The following is a 22,582-nucleotide window of genomic DNA, read 5'->3' on the forward strand; positions in this document are numbered from 1 at the left end:
TTACTTAAACTCTGAGAACGATGTCGCTTTACGACGACATGGGTGTCGGGAGTGCGACCAGTGACACCAAGACCGAGGGCTGGTCCAAGAATTTTAAGCTACTGCAATCACAGCTGAAAGTAAAGAAGGCAGCTCTGACTCAGGCTAAGGTGGGTTCCAATGGCACCGCAGGTTGATGAAAGCTTGATTCAGGAAGACTCAAAGCTATGTTTACCAAAGCATCCCTAGCCATATCTATGAACCTTTTCCCCTCATCCAGAGAAATGGATGATGATGTGTGTGTTCCCCTCAGAGTCAGCGGATGAAGCAGGGTACTGTCCTGGCACCAGTTATTGACTTAAAGAGAGGAGGTTCGGCTGATGACAGACAGATAATAGACACACCCCCACACATTGCAGCAGGACTCAAGGTGAGGGATGTGTGTGTTTCTGTGACACAAGTATTTGTGTGTCCTATGTGAAGTGTGTGTTAATTATGTGTGACTTATGTGATGTGTGTGTCAGGACACAGCACCCAGCGGGTTCCCCTCGGGGGACGCGCTAATCCCCCTGGCTGATGAGTATGACCCCATGTTCCCCAACGACTACGAGAAGGTGGTGAAGAGACACCGTGAGGAGAGGCAGAGGCAGAGAGAGCAGGAACGACTGAAGGAGATAGAGGACAGAGAGAAGTACGACCTCTGACCGAACAGCACCAAAGCTACACTTCTAGAACATTCAACAGGATTCTGTTATTGTTGACATAAGTTACAATGTTATATCCTTCAGGAAACTAAGGATGACGTATTGTTTAGACCTTTTCACACTGTAGGAATATGGACCTGACTATGACCACATCATTTCAGTCCATGTTCTGTCCTTCATTCTGACCTCATGTGTGCTTCTTGTCCAGGAAGAGGAAGGACAGACACGAGGGCAGCAGCGCTCCGAGTGGATTCTCCCGCTTCCCCGCGGCAGAGGGAGAGTCTGATGAGGAGGAGGAGGACTATGAGAAGGAGAAGAGGAAAAGGAGTGAGTAGACGACCTATGGTTTCACTGAGCCTTCAAAGCAGATGAGACATTTAGGCAGATGGACTTGTTCTTAATGTTAGGATAATGTTGTGATTACTTCAGGATAATGTGTCTAACTATGTGGTGCTTGATTCTTACCCATCTGTCTCTCTTAGGTATGGGTGGAGCAGCCATCGCCCCACCCTCCTCACTCGTGGATAGTAGAGACAGTGAGTAATGGCTCACAGAGGGATTTGTGTCTGCCTGTTTGGGATGTGGGGGAGTTTGTCCAGTAGATAGCAGTGTTATTTAACATCAGGATGACATTCAGCATGCTTGATCAGGATGAGGTGAGTGTGCTAACTGTCTCGCTTCTCCAGGCTCGTCATACTCCTATGAGGATGAGATGCGACCCTCCCGTGGTTCTAAAGCAGCCATCCCTCCCCCCATGTACGAGGACTCCGAACGCCCCCGCTCACCACCTGGCGGTCCCACCAACTCATTCCTGGCCAACATGGGGTGAGTCTGATACCCCCTACTGGGATAGAATGTCCTGTTAGTTGTATGTAGTCTCACGTGCCCTACTCAAAACACAACACACCTGAACACTGGCCCTCTAATGGCATCAACCAGTATAGTACAGCAGCTCAATGTTCTGTCCAGTGGTGTTGTCTGATGTTGTGTCCCTGTCTCCCCAGAGGGACCGTGGCCCATAAGATCATGCAGAAGTATGGCTTCCGGGAGGGCCAGGGGCTGGGCAAACACGAGCAGGGTCTCAGCACGGCCCTGTCTGTAGAGAAGACCAGCAAGAGGGGTGGCAAGATCATCATAGGAGACGCCACTGAGAAGAGTAACGCCCTGCTTCACATCTCACTTTCTGCCGTCTCACTGCCCTGTCTCGCTCGCTCTCACTCATTCCTGTCTCAGCTCTCCTGTCTTTCTCTCAGATTTCACTTCTTTCTTATTATATATTCACACAGTCTACTCCCTCCCTCTCTCCTTTTTACACCCCCCCCTCCCCCCTTTTCTCTAACACCAATATTCATGATCTCTTTCTACTAGATAAGATACAAGCTTGTTTTCATTGTCTCCTCTTGTTACATTAGCCTGTCCAGATGTTTTTTAAATTTTTTGATCATGTATTACATAGGCCCAGAATGAATGGTCTTGGTTTCTAGTTCCAAGACTGTCTATTGTAACATTATTTGTAGCTGTGTGATCATCCTCAGTCAAGATTCCGTTTTTAATTGGTATTTTTCATTCATTGATGATTTTAATCTTCAACATTTGTGATCTTAGTTGTGTGTATTGGTGTTCTTTTGTTTTTTGTTTTGTGTGTGTGTGTTTGTGTCCCTCTCTAAAGCACCAGGATCCAGTAGCCAGACGGCAGCAGCTGAGCCTTTAGGCTGGGGCTCGGCTTCAATAGGTTTGGCACTGTTACATCACTTCCTCCCTACCTTGACGCATCACATCCGGTTTCGCCCTGTGTGTCTTGTTGTCCCATGTCTCTGCTGTCTCCATCTATTCGCATCTCAAACCTTCTCATTTTGACAGGCAAATTCTCAATTTTTTTGTTATACAGTTTGCTCATCTCAATGTGGGTCAAGTTTCATTATGGAACTAGTAACCACATTTATTTTGGGCCTACATTATGATGGTTGATAACCTAGAAAATTATGAAAATATGATGTGTTAATTGAGTTTTTAGGTTAGTACCTGTAACCCTCATCTGATTGATTTTAACTAGCTTTGTTAAAACATCAGTTGTGGTCCACATTCTGGTCCAATCTACAGTCTTGAGTCTCTTCCTGTTTACCAATATATTCAGTTGTTTTACTTATTGTTGAAATATTCTGCTCTCTTTCTCCCATCAGTGGACCCCTCCAAGAAGTCAGAGGCCAACCCCCTCACAGAGATCCTCAAATGCCCCACCAAAGTCGTGCTGCTACGGGTGGGTGCTATGTGTGTGTCTTTGTCTGTGCATGAGTATTTATTGTCAATTCTTGTTTGTTTATGTGCGTAGGTCCAATAAAGTGTGTGTGTGTGTGTTTTAGAACATGGTGGGCAGAGGAGAGGTGGATGAAGATTTGGAAGGGGAGACCAAAGAAGAGTGTGAGAAATACGGCAAGGTCATCAAGTGTGTCATCTTTGAGGTGAGAGGAATAAGTCTGTCTGTGTGTGTATAGTTAAGTGCTGAGTCATATTGTGTTGACTAATTAAGCAGTAAGGCCCGAAGAGGTGTGGTATATGGCCAATATACCACACATCCGTGATGCACAACGCATCACGGAGAGCTTAGACACAACCCTTATCCGTGGTATATTGGCCATATATCACAAACCCCCGAGGTGCCTTATTGCTGTTATAAACTGGTTACCAACGTAATTAGAGCAGTAAAAATCTGTTTTGTTATACCCGTGGTTTACCACGACTGTCAGCCAATCAGCATTCAGGGCTCGACCCACTCTCTTTAGAATGTGTATTAAACTATATGTTCTCCTCAGATTGCTCAGGTGACAGATGATGAAGCAGTGAGGATATTTCTGGAGTTTGAGAGAGTCGAGTCAGCCATCAAAGGTCAGTACAACCTAGTGTGTTTGTATGGTTACTTTGTGTGTGTCCTTGAGGTTTCTGTAAGATGTGTGTGTGCTCGTTTGTCTGTAACTATATTGTGTGTCTATATAACTTATGTGTGTGTCTAACTGTTACGTGTGAGTGTATTCTAACTGTTAGGTGCGAGCGTCTAACTGTTAGGTGCGAGCGTCTAACTGTTAGGTGCGAGCGTCTAACTGTTAGGTGCGAGCGTCTAACTGTTAGGTGCGAGCGTCTAACTGTTAGGTGCGAGCGTCTAACTGTTAGGTGCGAGCGTCTGACTGTTAGGTGCGAGCGTCTGACTGTTAGGTGCGAGCGTCTAACTGTTAGGTGCGAGCGTCTAACTGTTAGGTGCGAGCGTCTGTTAGGTGCGAGCGTCTGTTAGGTGCGAGCGTCTTAACTGTATAATGTGTGCGCGCGTCTAACGGTTAGGGGTGTGTCTAACTGTTATGTCTGTAATAAGGCTAATGCTGGGGCCAGTTTTAAATGGGTTGTCCCAGATCAGAAAGCAGGTGAGACTGTCCCCCCAGGTGTTACATCACAGCTGTCCCAGCAACCCTCTGTCCCTCCACGCACGCCGTTACATCACATCCTCTAAGGGAACAGAAACACTGCCTGCATAATATATACACACTAGACTGGGCCGGATACATGCACCCTGTTAATTTCTATAGAGACTAGTGAGTGCTACTAATACCAGACTGGACACACACATTGTTGCTATTTTTTCCAGGTGTTTTGACTTTAGACAGTAAGGAATTCAAAGGGGGAGACAGGCAAGTCTTAGAGAAACCGTGGGAAAGGTGGGCTCTCGGCTTGAACCCCGGCATCCGGTGAGGAGACGCGTGTGACTTATGCCAGGGAGTCTTCCCAATACACCACAGCTCTGCACATGTATCCATATTTGTCCACACAAGTGCCAGTTTTACTGGGAATGTCCCGGCATTGGCATTAGGATAAGTAGGTACTTGTCATCACTGCTCAAACACACACGTCCCCATGAGGTCATGTGCCTAATGTTTATAAGGAATTCTCACACAGTGTCCATCTCACTATTGTAGACTGGATGTGTGTTTGAACTCTGCCTCCAGGACTGTTTGTTGTTGTTTATCTGTGACATTCTTGGGAAGGAGAAGGGAACTTGGGTGATGTCACGGCTGTGTTTTCCAGTGTTTAAAGACCAAGAAATACCCAAGCCTCTGATAGCCACAACGTTTTGGTTTTTCAAGCTTTGATAATAATGAATTACGGGTTAATGATGAAAACACTGTAGACTATCAAAGAGGAGCACCATCCCATAGACCGTGTTAGGATGACCGTGTTTGTTCACGGTCCAAACGAAACAAAACAACCCAATTCCTCACTAGTCTTCACTCAATGATACATCAGCAGTGATATTGCAGACCTGTCTGGCCTAAGCTGGCAAAGTCAAGTCTGTAATGTTGATAAATGTTTGCACAGTAATAATGTTTGTTTCCTGTCTTCTCTCCTCCAGCTGTGGTGGATCTGAACGGGAGGTTCTTTGGTGGTCGGGTGGTAAAAGCCTGTTTCTATAACCAGGATAAGTTCAGAGTGTTGGACCTGGGAGAGCAGATGTGAGACACAGACGCGCAGTCCATCCCACCTGAATCGTTAAGACCCGCATCATTCATACCCACAGGAACAGAAGAAATGCTCTGACACACACACACACACACACACACACACATTGATAATCACCAGTAGCTCTTTCTGTCTCTAAGTAGCTAAACCATTATACTCTCAACAGCAGCACAATGTGTCTGTATTTACCTAAGTGTTTCATCTGTAGTTTGTTTTGCCAGCAGAAAAATCCTGTATGTGAGGTAATGAACTACTGTCTTGGTCTCTGTGTCCTGATATGAACATGTACAAGTGAAACCTGAAAATAAATGTTCCTTTTGTTTAAAATCTTTGGTTTTAATCTCTCACTCTTCTAGGGCAGAGCGTAGTCTAGGAAGCCCAGTTTCTTTCTAATCTGTCTGACATAAGAGGCTCCCAGAGGACCAGACCCCCAGCTCTCCATCTTTACATAGCCCGGCACGGTGAGGGGGTACTGGGGCAGTTATGAAAGAAACACAGCCCTCCCCCTCATTTGGATCTTATGTAAAACAGACAGGGTTCATAGGGGAGTTAGAGGACTGTCATAATGACTGATCTCTGGAAGATAAAATCAGAACAAATTTATTCCTGTCGGGTAGTACACAGAAATGAGCTAATTCATAGAAAGGGAATTAAACTGACATGGACTCTCTCTACTCAGATTTTATGACTAACCTCAAGAAATAAAGGTTGCTGAAACCAGTGGAGGCTGCTGAGAGGAGGACGGCTCATGATAATAGCTGGAAACGACTGGAATAGCATCAAACACATGGAAACCATGTATTTAATATCATTCTGCTCCAGCCATTACCACGAACCCGTTCTCCCCAATTAAGGTGCCACCAACCTCCTGTGATAGAAATACAAATAGGTTTGGGTAAAGCAAAATTGAGATTAAGTGTGTGTGTGGGGGGGTAGGTTATGAGGGAAGGTTTGCAGGTCAGGCATGCAGAGGGTGGAAGGAGAGCATGCTTGGCTCATGCAGGGGGAGTGGGATAGTGTCTGGGCGGAGGAGTGACAGTGCTCTTTGCCTAACCTAAATATCACTGGTGGAGTTGAACTGGGTCTGAGAGAGCGGAGAGTATGTGTATTAGGGAAAGGGGGGGCACAGTGTGTGTGGGGGGGTGGGGGTTGTCTCTCCCCTGGCACCCAGACTGGGTCACAGTCTTGTCAAGGGTAGGTATTCCCTAGAATCCTTAGTGTGGGTGATTGGGGTCAGGCTCTGACCTGGCCTGGACCAGGAGAGAAACAGATGGGTGAAGAAGTAGGCTAGGCTATGAAGAGTTGTGTGTGTGTGTGTGGAGAGGTTGACGGGCCCACATACAAAAAGACTGCATCTATTTGTATCTTCCCCACTCTGAAATATACACCTTGCATGTGGAGCCAGAAGAATTTAGAAATAATTAGATCCAAATGGCACAATACCATTATTCTCTCTCTCTATTCACTGAACAAATCCTTTCACTGGTATCTTAAGTTTCTTAATGATATAAACTCAAATGGTCCTATGTGACTGCAGGCTATAGCCATGCTCAGGGCACGTCTACGTGCCACCAAGGCAGTCACGTAGCCTATAATCACTGTTACCCAGAAGTAAAATTGTTTGCGAAAGTTTGTCACTTCCCGTTTTATGCAAACTCTGTCCAAGAGAGATTAAAGAGCCTATTGAGTGTGGAGCCCATTATTTTGAAACTCAGCACTTCTCTACTTTGTATTTTCCTGCACCATATCCTGTGTTGCTGGAATGAAAAACATTTCACTTGAAAATATAGGGTGATATAGTTGTTGCCAAATTGTTTTAATGATTTGTATAAAATAAATATTAATCTGCACCAGAAAGTGTCCGAATAGGACATTGGCATGACACTACATAATATTTGGAGGCAAAGTGCAAATGCAATAAAAATACAAATAAACTCTCCTTGAGTCATATTTGTACCTCTCTGTCTGAAGGTTTACTGAGGTGCAATTCTGCACGTGCACCGCCGGGATACTCCCATTTGCCATGATAGTGGATTTACCGTCATCAGCCACAAGGTCGCGCAGCGTCACTCTCCCTGAGAGCGCGCGCCCCGGTGGAGTCATCAAATGTCACGTTGTTTCCTGCTCGGACAGTTTAAATAAAAGAACTGGGGCACAACCGGATAGATTAATGCACCCGCACAGGCTGAACGATATTAGAATAGAACACAGCAGCTCTTAACGACTGCTTAGCTCGCCAATATATTCTGTTTCAGACTACTTGTCTGGTAGAGAAAACGACAGCTGATTCAAATCATTTGGAATTGTATTCTACTGTTTTTATTTGATCTGTGCTGGGCTGAAAGCGCGTAACGGTGGTATTTTGGGGGGACTGATATTAGTGGAAAACCTAGGTTTCTTTCTTATTTTATTTCACTACCCTCAAGGAATGCTTACTCAGAACAGGATACAAAAGATCTGGATTCCTTCAAAGGATGACAAACCGGCAGTCCCCCGGCGATGTAAGTAGTAGCCTAACCCGCGGCTGGCATCCACGTCCACCTGATTCATTCAGGTTTCATTTAGAAAAAAAGTCCATAGGATAAAGGTATTACTTGGCATTATCTTTGATAATTATGCTATTGATTTATTCACAATAATCAGACAAACAATAATCTCATTGAGCCTATAATAATCTCTACAATGTAACAGCTGGTTGGAATATTAGGCGACATTAGCAGTCCAGGTTGGGGAGACCCCAGACAGGCCACCAGGAATCAGAGAAAGTTGTTACAAAATGTAGTCTATTGAACTTTAAATTCGAGGGTGTGATTGCATGTTTTGATGCATTGCTCGCATGGCTTTATTTTCAATGGGCTGTTATGGGCCTAGGTAGCCTACTTTTTGAAACCATTCAACAGAATCATTTCAAAGCAGCTTAGTTTTCAAATGAACCAAACGACTAAAAAAAGTACACTGTTTGTAATTACTATAATTATGCTAAAAGTTCCTAGATAGCATATGCCCTATTAGCCTAGCCTATCCAAACTGGCCATTGGCACGCACCCAGGTCAGGATTCACAAGTAGCTATAGAGGGTAATGGTTGATAGTGCTCACCATAGCAACCACTCAATAGCCCCCATCCAGTCCATAGTTTCCACTAGTTACCACAGCCACAAAGTGGACGTTAAAGAATACGTTTTGGTCTTCATTTAAGGTTAATGCTAAGCATACAGTTAGCAGTGTGGTTATCGTAAGAGTTATGTTCAAAATCACATTTTAGGAAGAGAAATTGTAGAAATAGGCGACCTGTATGACTTCATTGCTGTGGTCCCGAGGTCTTCCCGCTCTGCTCGTTTACAGCCAGGAACCGTTGTGTGGGTGGGAGAGACGGGGGGATTTCACATGCAGAGACGCATCGGGCTCCGATTGGATGAACTATCGTGCGTGTCTGCATGGGGCGAGCTGGATAATGGCTGAAAAATGGCAGAAATAGGCGGGGGTTATGACTTTGTGGCTGTGGTAACTAGTGACGACAGTTTGTAAAGAGCCGACTGATCAATATCAACGGCCTGAATAGCCACTGCTTAATTCAATGACGTCAGTGTGTTTGTCCTGCTGCGTGTCATACAGAGGCGAATGAGTTTATGCCGCGTTCATAACAACGGTGAACTCGCAACTCGGAATTCTCTGACTTCGAAAAAAAGGAGCTCAGACTTGGAAAATTGTTTTGGACGGTCATCCAACTCGGAATACAAATCGGAAACTCGGGCATCTTTCTAGAATTCCAACTTTCCGACCTGAAAATCACTGACATTATGATTTGACCTAGTTTCCCCCCCAAGTTCCCAATTGTCTTGAAAGCACCAATAGCTGGTGATGTCTGTATCACATGGAGATTCAGGCAATGAAAACTAATACCCAGAAAGTCCTAGCCTGTAAACAAACACACACCATCATAGGCATTGCATTAAACCACAATAACAAAGTATTTAGCTAATGCCGGAATGCCATCTAAAATCTAAGTGTATTCGTCATGTACACAGGATACAAAATGGTGCAATCAAATGCTTACTTGCAAGCTACCTCTCAACAGTGCAGTGAAACATCTAAGAAACAAAGAACACAGGCACCTCTTCCCCAGTCTAAGCTATGTCTCACTTCCCTGCATTGTCTCCATAAACCCTTACATGCCTTAAAGACTGACTTGCATTCACTCATGCACAGTGGTCCTGACATTGGAATCATCTAGTAGGAGGTTTATCAGTCAGGGTGGGGGGTGGGGGGGTGTCAGCTTCAGTAGTGTCTCTGCAGGTAGACGCACCAACTTCACCTCTGGGGAACTGGGGAAGGGTCTAGCTGGGGGCAGCAGACAGGTGGGAGGGAATTAGTATTAACGTCTATCCACGACCATGACCAACACTGTGCTGCCAGGACCAGTAACACAGACAGTCTCCCCAAGTCTATAAGAGGATGTACAGCTCTCTGACACTGAGGGAGGGAGATAGATTAAGTGGGATGCTGTTAGTAGGTGAGGGAAGGAGAGAGAGGGAGGGGTGGATAGAGAGGGAGGGGTGGATAGAGAGAGAGGGATGGGTGAATAGAGAGAGAGGGAGGGGTGAATAGAGAGAGAGAGAGGGGTGAATAGAGAAAGTGGGAGGGGTGGATAGAGAGAGAGGGAGGGGTGAATAGAGAGAGATGGAGAATGATAGAGGGAGGGAGTGATGGCCTAAAAGCTTTATAGCTGTTTTTCCCATCGAGGAGGTACTGTGTCCTGGAAAGTGGATTAGAGCTGGTAGGAGCATGTGAATGAGAGGCATTCGTCACCGAATGAAGATGCAGTAGTGTTTACACTGTAGACAGGTATTGGCAAATGGTTTGTGTGGATAATATGCAGTGTCATTATTGTGTGTAAATTAAGAGTACACAATTAATCAGGTTGATTGTGTTTATGGCCATTGAACCATATTCTAATATTTCTGTCTCTCTCTGTCTCTAGTGACAGGGGTCCCCCATCTGGCCAACCCCCCCACAGTGATTGTGATGGTGGGTCTGCCAGCCAGGGGGAAGACCTATATGTCCAGGAAACTCACCCGATACCTCAATTGGATCGGCATGCCCACCAAAGGTACACAGCACACACACTCAGCACACACAGTCAGCACATGACGAGACACATCAACAGGTGTAGCTAACAGATTAGTAACGTTTATTATTAGTCATAGTAATGTTTACTAACGTTTATTTGTTGTATTTACTCACTAAGAGGAAAGTTGGGGTTACAAAGGTGGAGGTTGAATTATTGTTCTTGAATTGGAATTTCCTGCCATTTCATCTAGTTCCTTTTCCTCTGTTTTAGTTTGCAGATTTACCACAAACTGGGCTTGTGCTCACTGCCTCCCTCCAGAACATTCTATTTACCATTGTTAGTTTGTTCTTTGCCTCCAGTCTTCAACGTGGGAGAGTATCGCAGAGAAGCAGTCAAGAACTACAGCTCGTATGACTTCTTCAAGGCTGACAACGAGAGTGCCGTGAAGATCAGACAGTGAGTCCACCCCTGCTCCCCATCCTACTCTGTGTTTCACCATGACAAATTCTGAGCATCATGTGACGTCATTGATCATCAGAGTGTACTTGAAACAAGGCTAACAGAGATGATTTATTTTCTTGCTTAGACAATGTGCCTTAGCAGCTCTGATGGACGTTAAGTCTTACCTGACAGAGGAGGAAGGCCAGGTTGCAGTCTTCGATGCCACCAACACCACTCGTGAGAGACGAGACATGATCCTGGACTTCGGCAGTGAGAACGGCTTCAAGGTCAGTGGTGTTTCTATGGTTACGAGAGGCTTGATGCGATCTCAAACAGAGACGCGATCAAATGACTCACCATGTCGTTCAATGTAAAGATGATAAAAGGACTCTAAATGTGTGCGTGTGCAGATCTTCTTCATCGAGTCGGTGTGTGATGATCCCAGCGTCATCGCCACAAATATCACGGTGAGTCAAAAATCTGAACAGAACATCTGAAGAAACATGTTATTGGTTGGCTCATGTTCCTGCAAGGTTCCTCTAATGTTGCAGCCTGACGTTAGCTACTGAGCTATAATGTAATTCTTAGTGAGTGTTTTACGCTGTCACCTGACCTTTTACTTCCTCCCATGACAGGAAGTGAAGGTGTCCTGCCCAGACTACCAGGACTGCAACAAGACAGACGCCATGGAGGACTTCCATAAGAGGATAGAGTGTTACAGGGTTCACTACGAACCCCTGGACCCAGACCAGTACGACAGGTAGCCCCTAAACCTCATATAGCTTATTCACTGTTCATACCTGTTGACCCTAGCTACTGTTTACTGTGTGATCTGAGAGTGGCTTAAACCTGATTTAGAATCAGTTTGGCCTTTTAGATAATAATAAATAAGATTATATGGAACTCTGAGATGTTTCGTGAATTCAGGCCCTAGACTTAACTTGTTCTAACCCCCTACGTAGGAGCCTGTCCTTCATCAAAGTGATAGATGTAGGCAGAAGGTTCCTGGTGAACCGGATCCAGGACCACGTCCAGAGTAAGATCGTCTACTACCTGATGAACATCCACGTCCAGCCCAGAGTCATCTACCTGTGTCGCCATGGAGAGAGCATGCACAACCTGCAGGGACGCCTGGGGGGAGACTCAGGGCTGTCGCCAAGGGGGAGAAAGGTACGAGAGTAGAAACACACTCATATACACACGTGTACACACACACTAGTTTGATACATAAATACACACACACACACTGGTCTCTTACTCTCTCCTCCTTTCTCTTTGTGTAGTTTTCTGGGGCGTTGTCGATGTTTGTTAACGAGCAGAACTTGACGGATCTGAAGGTGTGGACCAATCAGATGTGTTGCAGCATCCAGACTGCTGAGAGCCTGGGAGTGCCCTACGAACAGTGGAAGGCCCTCAACGAGATAGACGCTGTGAGTCACACACACTAGAATAGACTACTCACTGGACTGTGTGTGTGGTGCTTCATTTAAACAGCTCTAATGTGAGGTGTGTGTTGTGTGCACAGGGGGTGTGTGAGGAGATGACGTACGATGAGGTGAAGGAGAAGTACCCTGAGGAGTTTGCTCTGAGAGACCAGGACAAGTATTACTACCGCTACCCCACAGGAGAGGTTAGCACAGTACAATATACTACTAGAATCAACCTGCTACTGCCAACTACTGTACAGTTACACATGGACATAGTTATAGTGTTTAAAATGCTGTGAATCAATGTGTCTGTGAAAATGTAAAGTTAACCCTTCTCTCATCTTTCTCTCTGTCCCCTCCCTCCCTCCAGTCCTATCAGGACCTGGTCCAGCGGGTGGAACCAGTGATCATGGAGCTGGAGAGACAGGAGAACGTTCTGGTTATCTGTCACCAGGCTGTGATGCGCTGTCTCCTGGCTTACTTCCTGGATAAGAGTGCAGAGGAGATGCCCTACCTGAAGTGTCCCCTTCACACGGTGCTGAAGCTCACCCCCATTGCCTATGGTAAGTACGGTGAGAACTTGTGTACACCTTTCACTTTACCGAGCCAAGACAATATTACCAGAAAATATCAGAGACAGGGCAGTACGGTTCAGATTGGCTCTATGGTGTGAATCAGGCATTAGGGTCAATTCTATGTTCTCTAGCTTGTCCAGGGCAGGATAAATAAGGTGAGGTCTAAATATCTGTTCTGACTGTGGTGTGTGTGTTTTTACTCTGTGTGCAGGCTGCAAGGTAGAGTCCATCTCGCTCAACGTGGAAGCGGTGAACACCCACAGAGAGAGACCAGAGGAGATGAAGAAGTATCCTGGGACTCTGATCAGGAGGAACAGTGTGACCCCCCTGACCAGCCCCGAGCCCAACATCAAGAAACCCCGCATCGACGGCCTGGACGAACCCCTCCAGGAGCTGCCCCCCTCGCCCATGTCCCTCTGTACTCCTTCCCACCTCACCTTGGCCGGACAGGTGAGTGTCTCTCTCTCTCTCGCTCACCCTCTCACACATACACACATCTTTGACTCCTCAAACCTACTGAAGGACATCTTTTATCCCTTTCTCTTCTGCTCTAAGCAATTTTCCATTCTACGCTGTTTGTCTCTTCACTTTCTTAACATTCACTCTTTCTTTCTTTTCATAATTTCTTCCTTCTCCTCTTCACTGTGCAGCACTGGCTGGGCAAAGTCTGCCTGTAAGTACCTGTCTCTCTCTCCTCTCTCCGCCTTTCTTTGTTTCTTTGTTTCTCTTTCCAATCCTCTCCTCCATAGCATGAAATAAATCATCCTCGGTCAGTGTTCCATTGAAAGTACTGTGTAAGATCCCAGTAGTTTTCCCAGGCTGGTTTCTCACAGACACGCTACAATGTGGTTTTGAAAACCATCCCGTTACTCCCTGAGGAATACATGTGCCAAGTGCCTCCCTCCCTTTTCCCCCCTTCCCGCTCACGATGACCTTGTGTACCATTTCAGCCCCGCATTCCTTCCAGCTGATGTCAGAGTATTGTACAAGCATTGCAATCTGCATGTTACGACGCCAACCCCCACACACTGTTCTGTGACTTACGTCTTTAGAACGTCTATATTTTCAATGTATTTTCTGATCTGTTTAAAGTCCTCCGCCCATCTGCACCATCCTTCACTGTCTGAAACTGGTCTCTCTTTTAGTGTTTCAAAGGTAAAGTGAGAAACAGCTAGATTAAGCTCCCAGCTTATTCTGTAGTAGTAGTAGTGTTGTGTCTCAGACTCTGCAGGTACATGTTGACAGGTGATAATTATTCAGGATGTGGAAAGATCCAGTCAACTTAAGTCACAATCAGAAGGGGCACTTGTACACTGAGTGTACAAAACCTTAAGAACACCTTCCTAACATTGAGTTGCAACCCCTTTTGTCCTCATAACAGCCTCAATTCGTTGGGTCATGGACTCTACAAGGTGTTGAAGGCGTTCCACAGGGATGCTGACCCATGTTTACTCCAATGCTTCCCACAGTTGTCAAGTTGACTGGATGTCCTTTGGGTGGAGGACCATTCTTGATACACAAGGGAAACTGTTGAGCAGGAAAATCCCAGCAGCGTTGCAGTTCTTGATACAAACCGGTGCGCCTGGCACATACTACCATAAACCATTCAAAGGCACTTTCTTTTGTCTTGCCAATTCACCTTCTAAATGGCTCACGTACACAATCCATGTCACAAGGCTTAAAAACCCTTCTTAATTTTTTAAAAACCTTTATTTAACTAGGCAAGTCAATTAAGAACAAATTGTTATTTACAATGACGGTATAGGAACAGTGGGTTAACTGCCTTGTTTAGGTGCAGAACAACAGATTTTTACATTGTCAGCTCAGGGATTCGATCCACCAAGCTTTCGATTACTGGCCCAACGCTCTAACCACTAGGCTACCTGCCGCACCTCACCTGTCTCCTCCCCTTCATCTACACTGACTGTAGTGGATTTAACAAGTGACATCAATAAGTGATTATAGCTTTCACCTGGTCAGTCTCATGGAAAGAGCAGGTGTTCCTAATGTTTTGTCCACGCAGTGTACAGTAACACCCATAGACAAGTAAAGACACACACTCGTACACACCTATTGTAGCTCTATAGTTAGTTGTTGAGGTGTACTTACATGTGGGATAGGGAGATTGGATAATCGTTTTTGAGCCCACACATGGTTTATATTTACCATGGAATATGAATGAGTAGCTCATCGAGGCTTCAGACGACATGGATGAGCAGACCCAAAGCCTCTGTCATGTTACGTCATCTCATGCTAAGCCTGGAGTCACTTAGCCTATAGGACAGGATCTTTCCCTCTCTTTATGTTTTACGTGTCTTGTTTCACAGATGACTCTTAGTTTGTTTGTTTGTTTGTAATGGTTTCCCCATGTCTTCTTAACAATTTGATGCTTTTGTTTCCCTCAGAACATGAAGAGAAAGTCCAACAATCGCCATGAGATCCTGCAGCTCTGCTAATGAGATCGCACCGCCTCGTCACCTGATCCATGACCCCAGGAAGTGATGCCGGCAAAGAAGATTCAACAATGTCACCAAAATGGATATTGTTGTGTTTCCCCCCCCCCATCTTCCTCTTTCTGGAGATCAAAGGGCACTACTGTTCTCTTTTCTCACGCAGACGTGTTAGTGAGTGTCTGGTCTGTGTGTTATCTGCCAGTGCTTGTAGTTCAAACACTTTTCCTCTGGGAAAGAGATAGTGAGAACACTGTACATTAGAGGTCTTCTCGGGTCCACCCAAACCCAAAATACCTGAGACTCGAGCAGGCCCGGGTCCAAAATTCTAAGTTTTCCATCGGGTATGGGCCGGGTCCTGTTTGATTGTAATCGGGTCTTGGGTCTATGTAACTACAGCTGATAGACCCGAGTGGACCCGAATGGACCCGGCCATGACTCTGCATAGCCTATAGCATATTTATTTACCAGTAAAACATCATGTATGCTACTGTACAATATGTTCAGTGAATGTCTTGAGGAACACTGACTCACCTAAGCTGTGGTTGGTTCTCACAAGGTTTGTATAGAAGATAGGGACAAACTAGCACGAATCAACCACTCTGTTTTCTCCTCTGGTTTCTCCTCAGTGAATCTGTAGTGACAGCTCACCCTGGAATTATGGTTTAATTAGGGTAATAGCTCTGATTCTAAGGAGCTATTATATCTGGTTTGAGTGACTACTTGGCAGTCGGCAAGGCATCCTTCAGAGAGCTGGAATCAGGCCAAATATTTAAGTCTCCCTTTCTTGACACCCTCCTGAGATCTGAGTGATGAATGGTTATATCACTCTTTTAAAAACAGTTGGAAACGTTTAGTTTACGACGGAAACATTTTCCTATAGGGATGCCTCTCCAAATTGTGTTAATGACTCTGACTTGTTGACATTGAGCACTTATTCACTTTTTTGTTATGATTTAAGATTTGAGTATCATACTGTTACTTAAAGGATGTTAAATTGAATGACTGGTGTACTCGTGTGCTATGAAATGAATGATCATTTTGCACAGCAAAGTTGACATCCCTGTTGAGTTGTGTGTATGACTGTGTCCATAGACACAATTGTCTCTTTCTGTGTTTCTCTCCGAAAGGAGATTCGGACCTAGAGTGCCTAGTGTTTGTCCTGCAAGCCCAATGCGGCTTCTGCACCCATATAGCTGGCCATAGAAATTCAGACATATGGTACCTTCAGAGTACATGCAGTGTAACGTGATTCACTTTTATTTGTAAGACAGCTGTTAACATGTGTGAGCACTTATATCTTTGTTATGAAAATGCGTTCTGTAAATAGACATGTAAATATATCAGACTTGAAGGAACGCTCAGTGTTTTGGAATGTTCAAGTCTAGAATTGAGTGGGAAGGTATTTTGTAGATGCTCGTTTGTACTGCTCACTGTTTTGAAGGATTAATAGTTCATTGTAAGGAGTGTACTGTTCTGCCTCACAAAGGTAAAACACAGTAACCACGCCAACAATGAAACTTGAGATAAATGACTTTAAAGTTTTTTTTTTGCTAGCCAGCCAAATATGTTCTGCATATCATATTGGCAGTACTACTTTTGTTCATTTGTTTGCTTCTGATACTTGAATTTTAGTTTTTTTGTAAGACATTTTTTCTCAAGCTATTTATTTCTATGTAGATTTAGATAATGGTTTGGAGCGGATGGCACCTGAGTACTGTGTATGACTTGTGTATGGCAAGCAAAGCGTCTGAGAGAACAACATGTGTATATTCTGCATTTGCTGGGCCAATAAATCTCTGGGAAAACAAGCCATCTTGTGGATGTCATGTCTTCATTATTTATGTGTGTTGGGCACACTATCTGAAAGGCAAACACCCTAACAATCTGTTTCCCTTTGGAGAAGTATGCTAGAACCTTTTAAAGCAACTAAATTGTCACCAAAACACTTCCGATTCTTAAAGGTACTATAGGACAATATAGAAGTGTATTGAGAGTGCTGAGGCCTGTAGAAAAACGACTTGATAGGCAAACACCCTATCCCATCGATGTGTTTCAATTTGCAGTGGGAGACCAGAAACTTGTTTTTAAACTGGAAGCTGGAATTTGTTGTTGTACCATGCCACATTTGAACACATCTGTTTAAATAGTGTCACCACAGAACCAGAGCCAGCTTAGCTGTCAACACCTAAACTGACCTGCAGGTAACTGCCAAAATAAAGGAAACACCAGCATAAAGTGTCTTAATAGGGTGTTGGGCCACCATGAGCCAGAACAGCTTTAATGCACCTTGGCATAGATTCTACAAGTTTCTGGAAACTATTAGAGGGATGCAACCCCATTCTTCCATGAGAAATTCCATCATTTGGTCTTTTGTTGATGGTGGTGGAAAACGCTGTCTCAAGGTGCCGCTCTAGAATCTCCCGCCTTAAGTGTTCAGTTGGGTTGAGATCTGTTGACTGAGATCTCTTATTCTAGCCACGGTAGCCAAAATAATGGGCAACTTGGCATTTTTATACATCACTCTAAGCACGATGGGATGTTAATTGCTTAACTATCTCAGGAACCACACCTGTGTCGAAGCACCTGCTTTCAATGACTTTGTATTGCTCATTTACTCAAGTGTTGGAAGTTACTTTATGTGCTCTATGTGTCTGGTGCTGAGAATGAATGAAAACATTCTCTGTTAAAAATACACTCCCAAACAGTCCATGGAGTAAAACATGTTGGAGTAGCTGTTTTACAGGTCAGTAGAACACACACACAAGAACAGTGATGCGTGTTTCACAGAGTTTCTTAATCCTGGTCCTGGGGACCCAAAGGGGGGCGCATTTTTGTTTTTGCCCTAGCCCCTACACAGCTGATTCAAATCATAAACTCATCATCAAGCTTTGATGATTCGAATCAGGTGTTTGGTGCTAAGGCAAAAACAAAAACGCACCTTTGGGTCCCCCGAGCCAAGATTAAGAAACACTGGTGTAATGTAATTGGACACAATACAGTAGCCTGTGACTTTTGACCAAGGCCCACAGGGCTCAAAATAAGTGTACTATGTAGGGAATAGAGTGCCATTTGGGACACAACCTATTTCCATGTGGTGGTCCAGTACCCTTTGACCTGGTGAGATACAGTAGTGTCCATAAAACAGCTGCACCATCAGGCCCATGTCATGTGCTGTTGATATGGCAGAGGCCAGAGGGTTGATGTGTAAACCAAGGGCAGGTCAGCAGCACTCTAGCTCTGATGGCAATACAGTACTATTTACAGTGGTCACATGGCTGCAGTTACATGTAACTCAATCACTCATGATTGCAAGGTCTTGGCTTTTTTGTCTTGCAAATAGTCAGACTATGTTTTCTGGGCAGAGTTAAAGATGTTACTCTTGGTAGTTGTTGCTGTGTTGTTGTTGTATCATTCATTCAGATGGGGTTTGTGCAGGGAGCGTGGGGTAACTGTGGCATGCATGCTGCGGTGATTCAACTCCAGCCAAACGTACACTTTTGCTACTTGCCAACCCTGGCAGGCGCTGTCTGATTCACAGCCTGGTGTGGTTGGCCTGTGCTGGGTTGGCTGGGGTTTTGGTCTACAGCGGCCAGAGTGTATGTGACTACTCTCATGTACACTTCTGTCTCTCAGTCTCGACCCAGTCACATGACCTCATGCAGACACACAAGCAAATGTCAGGAAAGTGAATTTGCATTGGATTTTGCATACCCAGCTCAGGCTAAACTAAAGTTTGATAGACTCAGATAGAAAGTTTATATACGTGACAGATACCTGCATAGGCTATCTACTCTCGCTTTTGTAAGGTTATACATAAAGAATGAGTCCTGGTTTTGGCTGTAGGCTATTGGGCCAAGTTTCTGTCTTTGTATGTTCTGTATGTGGTGGTGCAGACCGGCGTTCTCCCTGTGTATGCGAGTGTGTTTGTTCAGGGAAGCTAGAAACCATTATACACAGGCAGTTAGAAAAGCCAAGGCTAGCTTTTTCAAGCAGAAATCTGCTTCTTGCAACACTAACTCAAAAAAGTTCTGGGACACTGTAAAGTCCATGGAGAATAAGAACACCTCCTCCCAGCTGCCCACTGCACTGAAGATAGGAAACACTGTCACCACTGATAAATCCACCATAATTGAAAATTTCAATAAGCATTTTTCTACTGCTGGCCATGCTTTCCACCTGGCTACTCCTACCCCTGTCAACAGCACTGCACCCCCAACAGCAACTCGCCCAAGCCTTCCCCATTTCTCCTTCTCCCAAATCCATTCAGCTGATGTTCTGAAAGAGCTGCAAAATCTGGACCCCTACAAATCAGCCGGGCTAGACAATCTGGACCCTTTCTTTCTAAAATTATCTGCTGAAATTGTTGCCACCCCTATTACTAGCCTGTTCAACCTCTCTTTCGTGTCGTCTGAGATTCCCAAAGATTGGAAAGCAGCTGCGGTCATCCCCCTCTTCAAAGGGGGGGACACTCTTGACCCAAACTGCTACAGACCTATATCTATCCTACCATGCCTTTCTAAGGTCTTCGAAAGCCAACAAACAGATTACCGACCATTTCGAATCTCACCATACCTTCTCTGCTATGCAATCTGGTTTCAGAGCTGGTCATGGGTGCACCTCAGCCACGCTCAAGGTCCAAAACGATATCTTAACCGCCATCGATAAGAAACATTACTGTGCAGCCGTATTCATTGATCTGGCCAAGGCTTTCGACTCTGTCAATCACCACATCCTCATCGGCAGACTCAACAGCCTTGGTTTCTCAAATGATTGCCTCGCCTGGTTCACCAACTACTTCTCTGATAGAGTTCAGTGTGTCAAATCGGAGGGTCTGTTGTCCGGACCTCTGGCAGTCTCTATGGGGGTGCCACAGGGTTCAATTCCTGGACCGATTCTCTTTTCTGTATACATCAATGAGGTCGCTCTTGCTGCTGGTGAGTCTCTGATCCACCTCTACGCAGACGACACCATTCTGTATACTTCTGGCCCTTCTTTGGACACTGTGTTAACAACCCTCTAGGCAAGCTTCAATGCCATACAACTCTCCTTCCGTGGCCTCCAATTGCTCTTAAATACAAGTAAAACTAAATGCATGCTCTTCAACCGATCGCTACCTGCACCTACCCGCCTGTCCAACATCACTACTCTGGACGGCTCTGACTTAGAATATGTGGACAACTACAAATACTTAGGTGTCTGGTTAGACTGTAAACTCTCCTTCCAGACCCATATCAAACATCTCCAATTCAAAGTTAAATCTAGAATTGGCTTCCTATTTCGCAACAAAGCATCCTTCACTCATGCTGCCAAACATACCCTTGTAAAACTGACCATCCTACCAATCCTCGACTTTGGCGATGTCATTTACAAAATAGCCTCCAATACCCTACTCAACAAATTGGATTCAGTCTATCACAGTGCAATCCGTTGTCACCAAAGCCCCATATACTACCCACCATTGCGACCTGTACGCTCTCGTTGGCTGGCCCTCGCTTCATACTCGTCGCCAAACCCACTGGCTCCATGTCATCTACAAGACCCTGCTAAGTAAAGTCCCCCCTTATCTCAGCTCGCTGGTCACCATAGCATCTCCCACCTGTAGCACACGCTCCAGCAGGTATATCTCTCTAGTCACCCCCAAAACCAATTCTTTCTTTGGCCGCCTCTCTTTCCAGTTCTCTGCTGCCAATGACTGGAACGAACTACAAAAATCTCTGAAACTGGAAACACTTATCTCCCTCACTAGCTTTAAGCACCAACTGTCAGAGCAGCTCACAGATTACTGCACCTGTACATAGCCCACCTATAATTTAGCCCAAACAACTACCTCTTTCCCAACTGTATTTAATTAATTTATTTATTTTGCTCCTTTGCATAAAATAAAAAAATAAAAAAATGTACGTGTGCATGCATGGGTGTGTACAGTATATGCATGAATGCGTGACTGTACGTGCATGTGTGTATGTGATCATCTCTGTGGGAGAAAAGAGAAGCTGCAGTCGGAGACATGAATGGAACAATGCATTCAATCGTTATTTCCCCCATCAATCTACACACCATACCACATAATGACAAAGCAAAAACGGTTTTATTTTTTACAAATGTTTTTTTTTTAAACACCCCTGAAATATCACATTCACATAAGTATTCAGACCATTTACTCAGTGCTTGTTGAAGCACCTTTGGCAGTGATTACAGCCTGGAGTCAACTTGTGTATGACTCCACAAGCTTGGCACACCTGTATTTGTGGTGTTTCTCCCATTCTTCTCTGCAGATCCTTTCAAGTTCTGTCAGGTTGGATGGAGTGCGTCACAGCACAGCTAATTTCAGGTTTCTTCAGAGATGTTCGATCGTGATCCTGTCCGGGCTCTGGCTGGGCCACTCAAGGACATTCAGAGACTTGTCCCGAAGCCACTCCTGCGTTGTATTCACTGTGTGGTTAGGGTCGTTGTCTCGTTGGAAGGTGAACCATTGCCCCAGACTGAGGTCCTGAGCACTCTGGAGCAGGTTTTCATCAAGGATCTCTCTGTACTTTGCTCCGTTCATCTTTCCCTCGATCCTGACTAGTTTCCCAGTCCCTGCTGTAGCTGAAAACTTCCCCACAGCATGATGCTGCCACCACCATGCTTCACCGTAGGGATGGTTTCCTCCAGACGTGACGCTTGGCATTCAGACCAAAGAGTTTAATCTTGGTTTCATCAGACCAGAGAATCTTGTTTCTCATGTTCTGAGAGTCCTCTAGTCTCCAAGGGCGCTGTCATGTTCCTTTTAATGAGGAGTGGCTTCTGTAGAGTGCTGCAGAGATGGTTGTCCTTCTGGAAGGTTCTCCCATCTCCCCAGAGAAACTGAAGCTCTGTCTGAGTGAGCATCAGGTTCTTGGTCACCTCTCTGACCAAAGCCCTTCTCCCCTGATTGCTCAGCTCTAGGAAGAGTCATGGTGGTTCCAAACTTCTTCCATTTAAGAGTGATGGAGGCCATTGTGTTCTTGGGGACCTTCAATGCTGCAGAACTTTTTTGGTACCTTCCCCAGATCTGTGCCTCGACACAATTCTGTCTCGGAGCTCTACAGACAATTCCTTCGACCTCGTGGCTTGGTTTTTGCTTTGACATGCACTGTCAACAGGTGTGTGCCTTTCCAAATCATGTCCAATCAATATAATTTTACCACAGGTGGACTCCAATCAAGTTGTAAAATCAATGGAAACAGGATGCACCTGAGCTCAATTTCAAGTCTCATAGCAAAGGGTCTGAATACTAATGTAATGTCGGCCTCCCGGGTGGCACAGTGGTTAAGGGCGCTGTACTGTAGCGCCAGCTGTGCCACCATAGACTCTGGGTTCGCGCCCAGGCTCTGTCGTAACCGGCCACGCCTGGAAGGTCCGTGGGGCGATTCACAATTGGCCTAGCGTCGTCTGGGTTAGGGAGGGCTTGGC

At 45.2% G+C, this 22,582-nt stretch overlaps 2 protein-coding genes across 3 annotated transcripts; both read left to right on the forward strand.

Moving 5' to 3' along the window:
* On the forward strand, positions 1–5,510 carry LOC110511067 (splicing factor 45). 2 transcript variants are annotated; one of them, XM_036944679.2, is made up of 12 exons: positions 1–149; positions 293–409; positions 504–670; positions 892–1,010; positions 1,166–1,219; positions 1,370–1,508; positions 1,688–1,839; positions 2,353–2,415; positions 2,864–2,940; positions 3,044–3,142; positions 3,494–3,566; positions 5,077–5,510. In XM_036944679.2, exons 1-12 carry the CDS (start codon positions 21–23, stop codon positions 5,178–5,180), a joined length of 1,293 nt encoding a protein of 430 aa, XP_036800574.1. In that variant the 5' UTR covers positions 1–20; the 3' UTR covers positions 5,181–5,510. The 2 variants fall into 2 exon arrangements, with proteins under 2 accessions (XP_036800574.1, XP_090056587.1); XM_090200461.1 differs by lacking the exon at positions 2,353–2,415 and having other exon boundaries at positions 1,688–1,893; positions 5,077–5,506.
* Positions 5,511–7,229: 1,719 nt separating this feature from the next.
* Positions 7,230–16,956, forward strand: LOC110490350 (6-phosphofructo-2-kinase/fructose-2,6-bisphosphatase 3). The gene is made up of 12 exons (XM_036944681.2): positions 7,230–7,684; positions 10,163–10,291; positions 10,612–10,708; positions 10,839–10,980; positions 11,104–11,160; positions 11,329–11,453; positions 11,656–11,863; positions 11,977–12,123; positions 12,219–12,323; positions 12,491–12,683; positions 12,907–13,145; positions 15,101–16,956. Exons 1-12 carry the CDS (start codon positions 7,612–7,614, stop codon positions 15,149–15,151), a joined length of 1,566 nt encoding a protein of 521 aa, XP_036800576.2. The 5' UTR covers positions 7,230–7,611; the 3' UTR covers positions 15,152–16,956.
* Positions 16,957–22,582: the final 5,626 nt, after the last annotated feature.

Source organism: Oncorhynchus mykiss, chromosome 15, assembly GCF_057628025.1.
Source record: "Oncorhynchus mykiss isolate SJ-2025 chromosome 15, ASM5762802v1, whole genome shotgun sequence".
Taxonomy (NCBI): domain Eukaryota; kingdom Metazoa; phylum Chordata; class Actinopteri; order Salmoniformes; family Salmonidae; genus Oncorhynchus; species Oncorhynchus mykiss.

Bases quoted from the DNA above. Each gene is read 5' to 3' on its own strand.
- LOC110490350 (XM_036944681.2), top strand. From the start codon at position 7,612: ATGCTTACTCAGAACAGGATACAAAAGATCTGGATTCCTTCAAAGGAT. The intron at 7,685-10,162 runs GTAAGTAGTAGC...CTCTGTCTCTAG, and splicing joins ACCGGCAGTCCCCCGGCGAT to TGACAGGGGTCCCCCATCTG. The intron at 11,454-11,655 runs GTAGCCCCTAAA...CCCCCTACGTAG, and splicing joins GACCCAGACCAGTACGACAG to GAGCCTGTCCTTCATCAAAG.
- LOC110511067 (XM_036944679.2), top strand. From the start codon at position 21: ATGTCGCTTTACGACGACATGGGTGTCGGGAGTGCGACCAGTGACACC. The intron at 1,509-1,687 runs GTGAGTCTGATA...CTGTCTCCCCAG, and splicing joins TCATTCCTGGCCAACATGGG to AGGGACCGTGGCCCATAAGA. The intron at 2,941-3,043 runs GTGGGTGCTATG...TGTGTGTTTTAG, and splicing joins CCAAAGTCGTGCTGCTACGG to AACATGGTGGGCAGAGGAGA.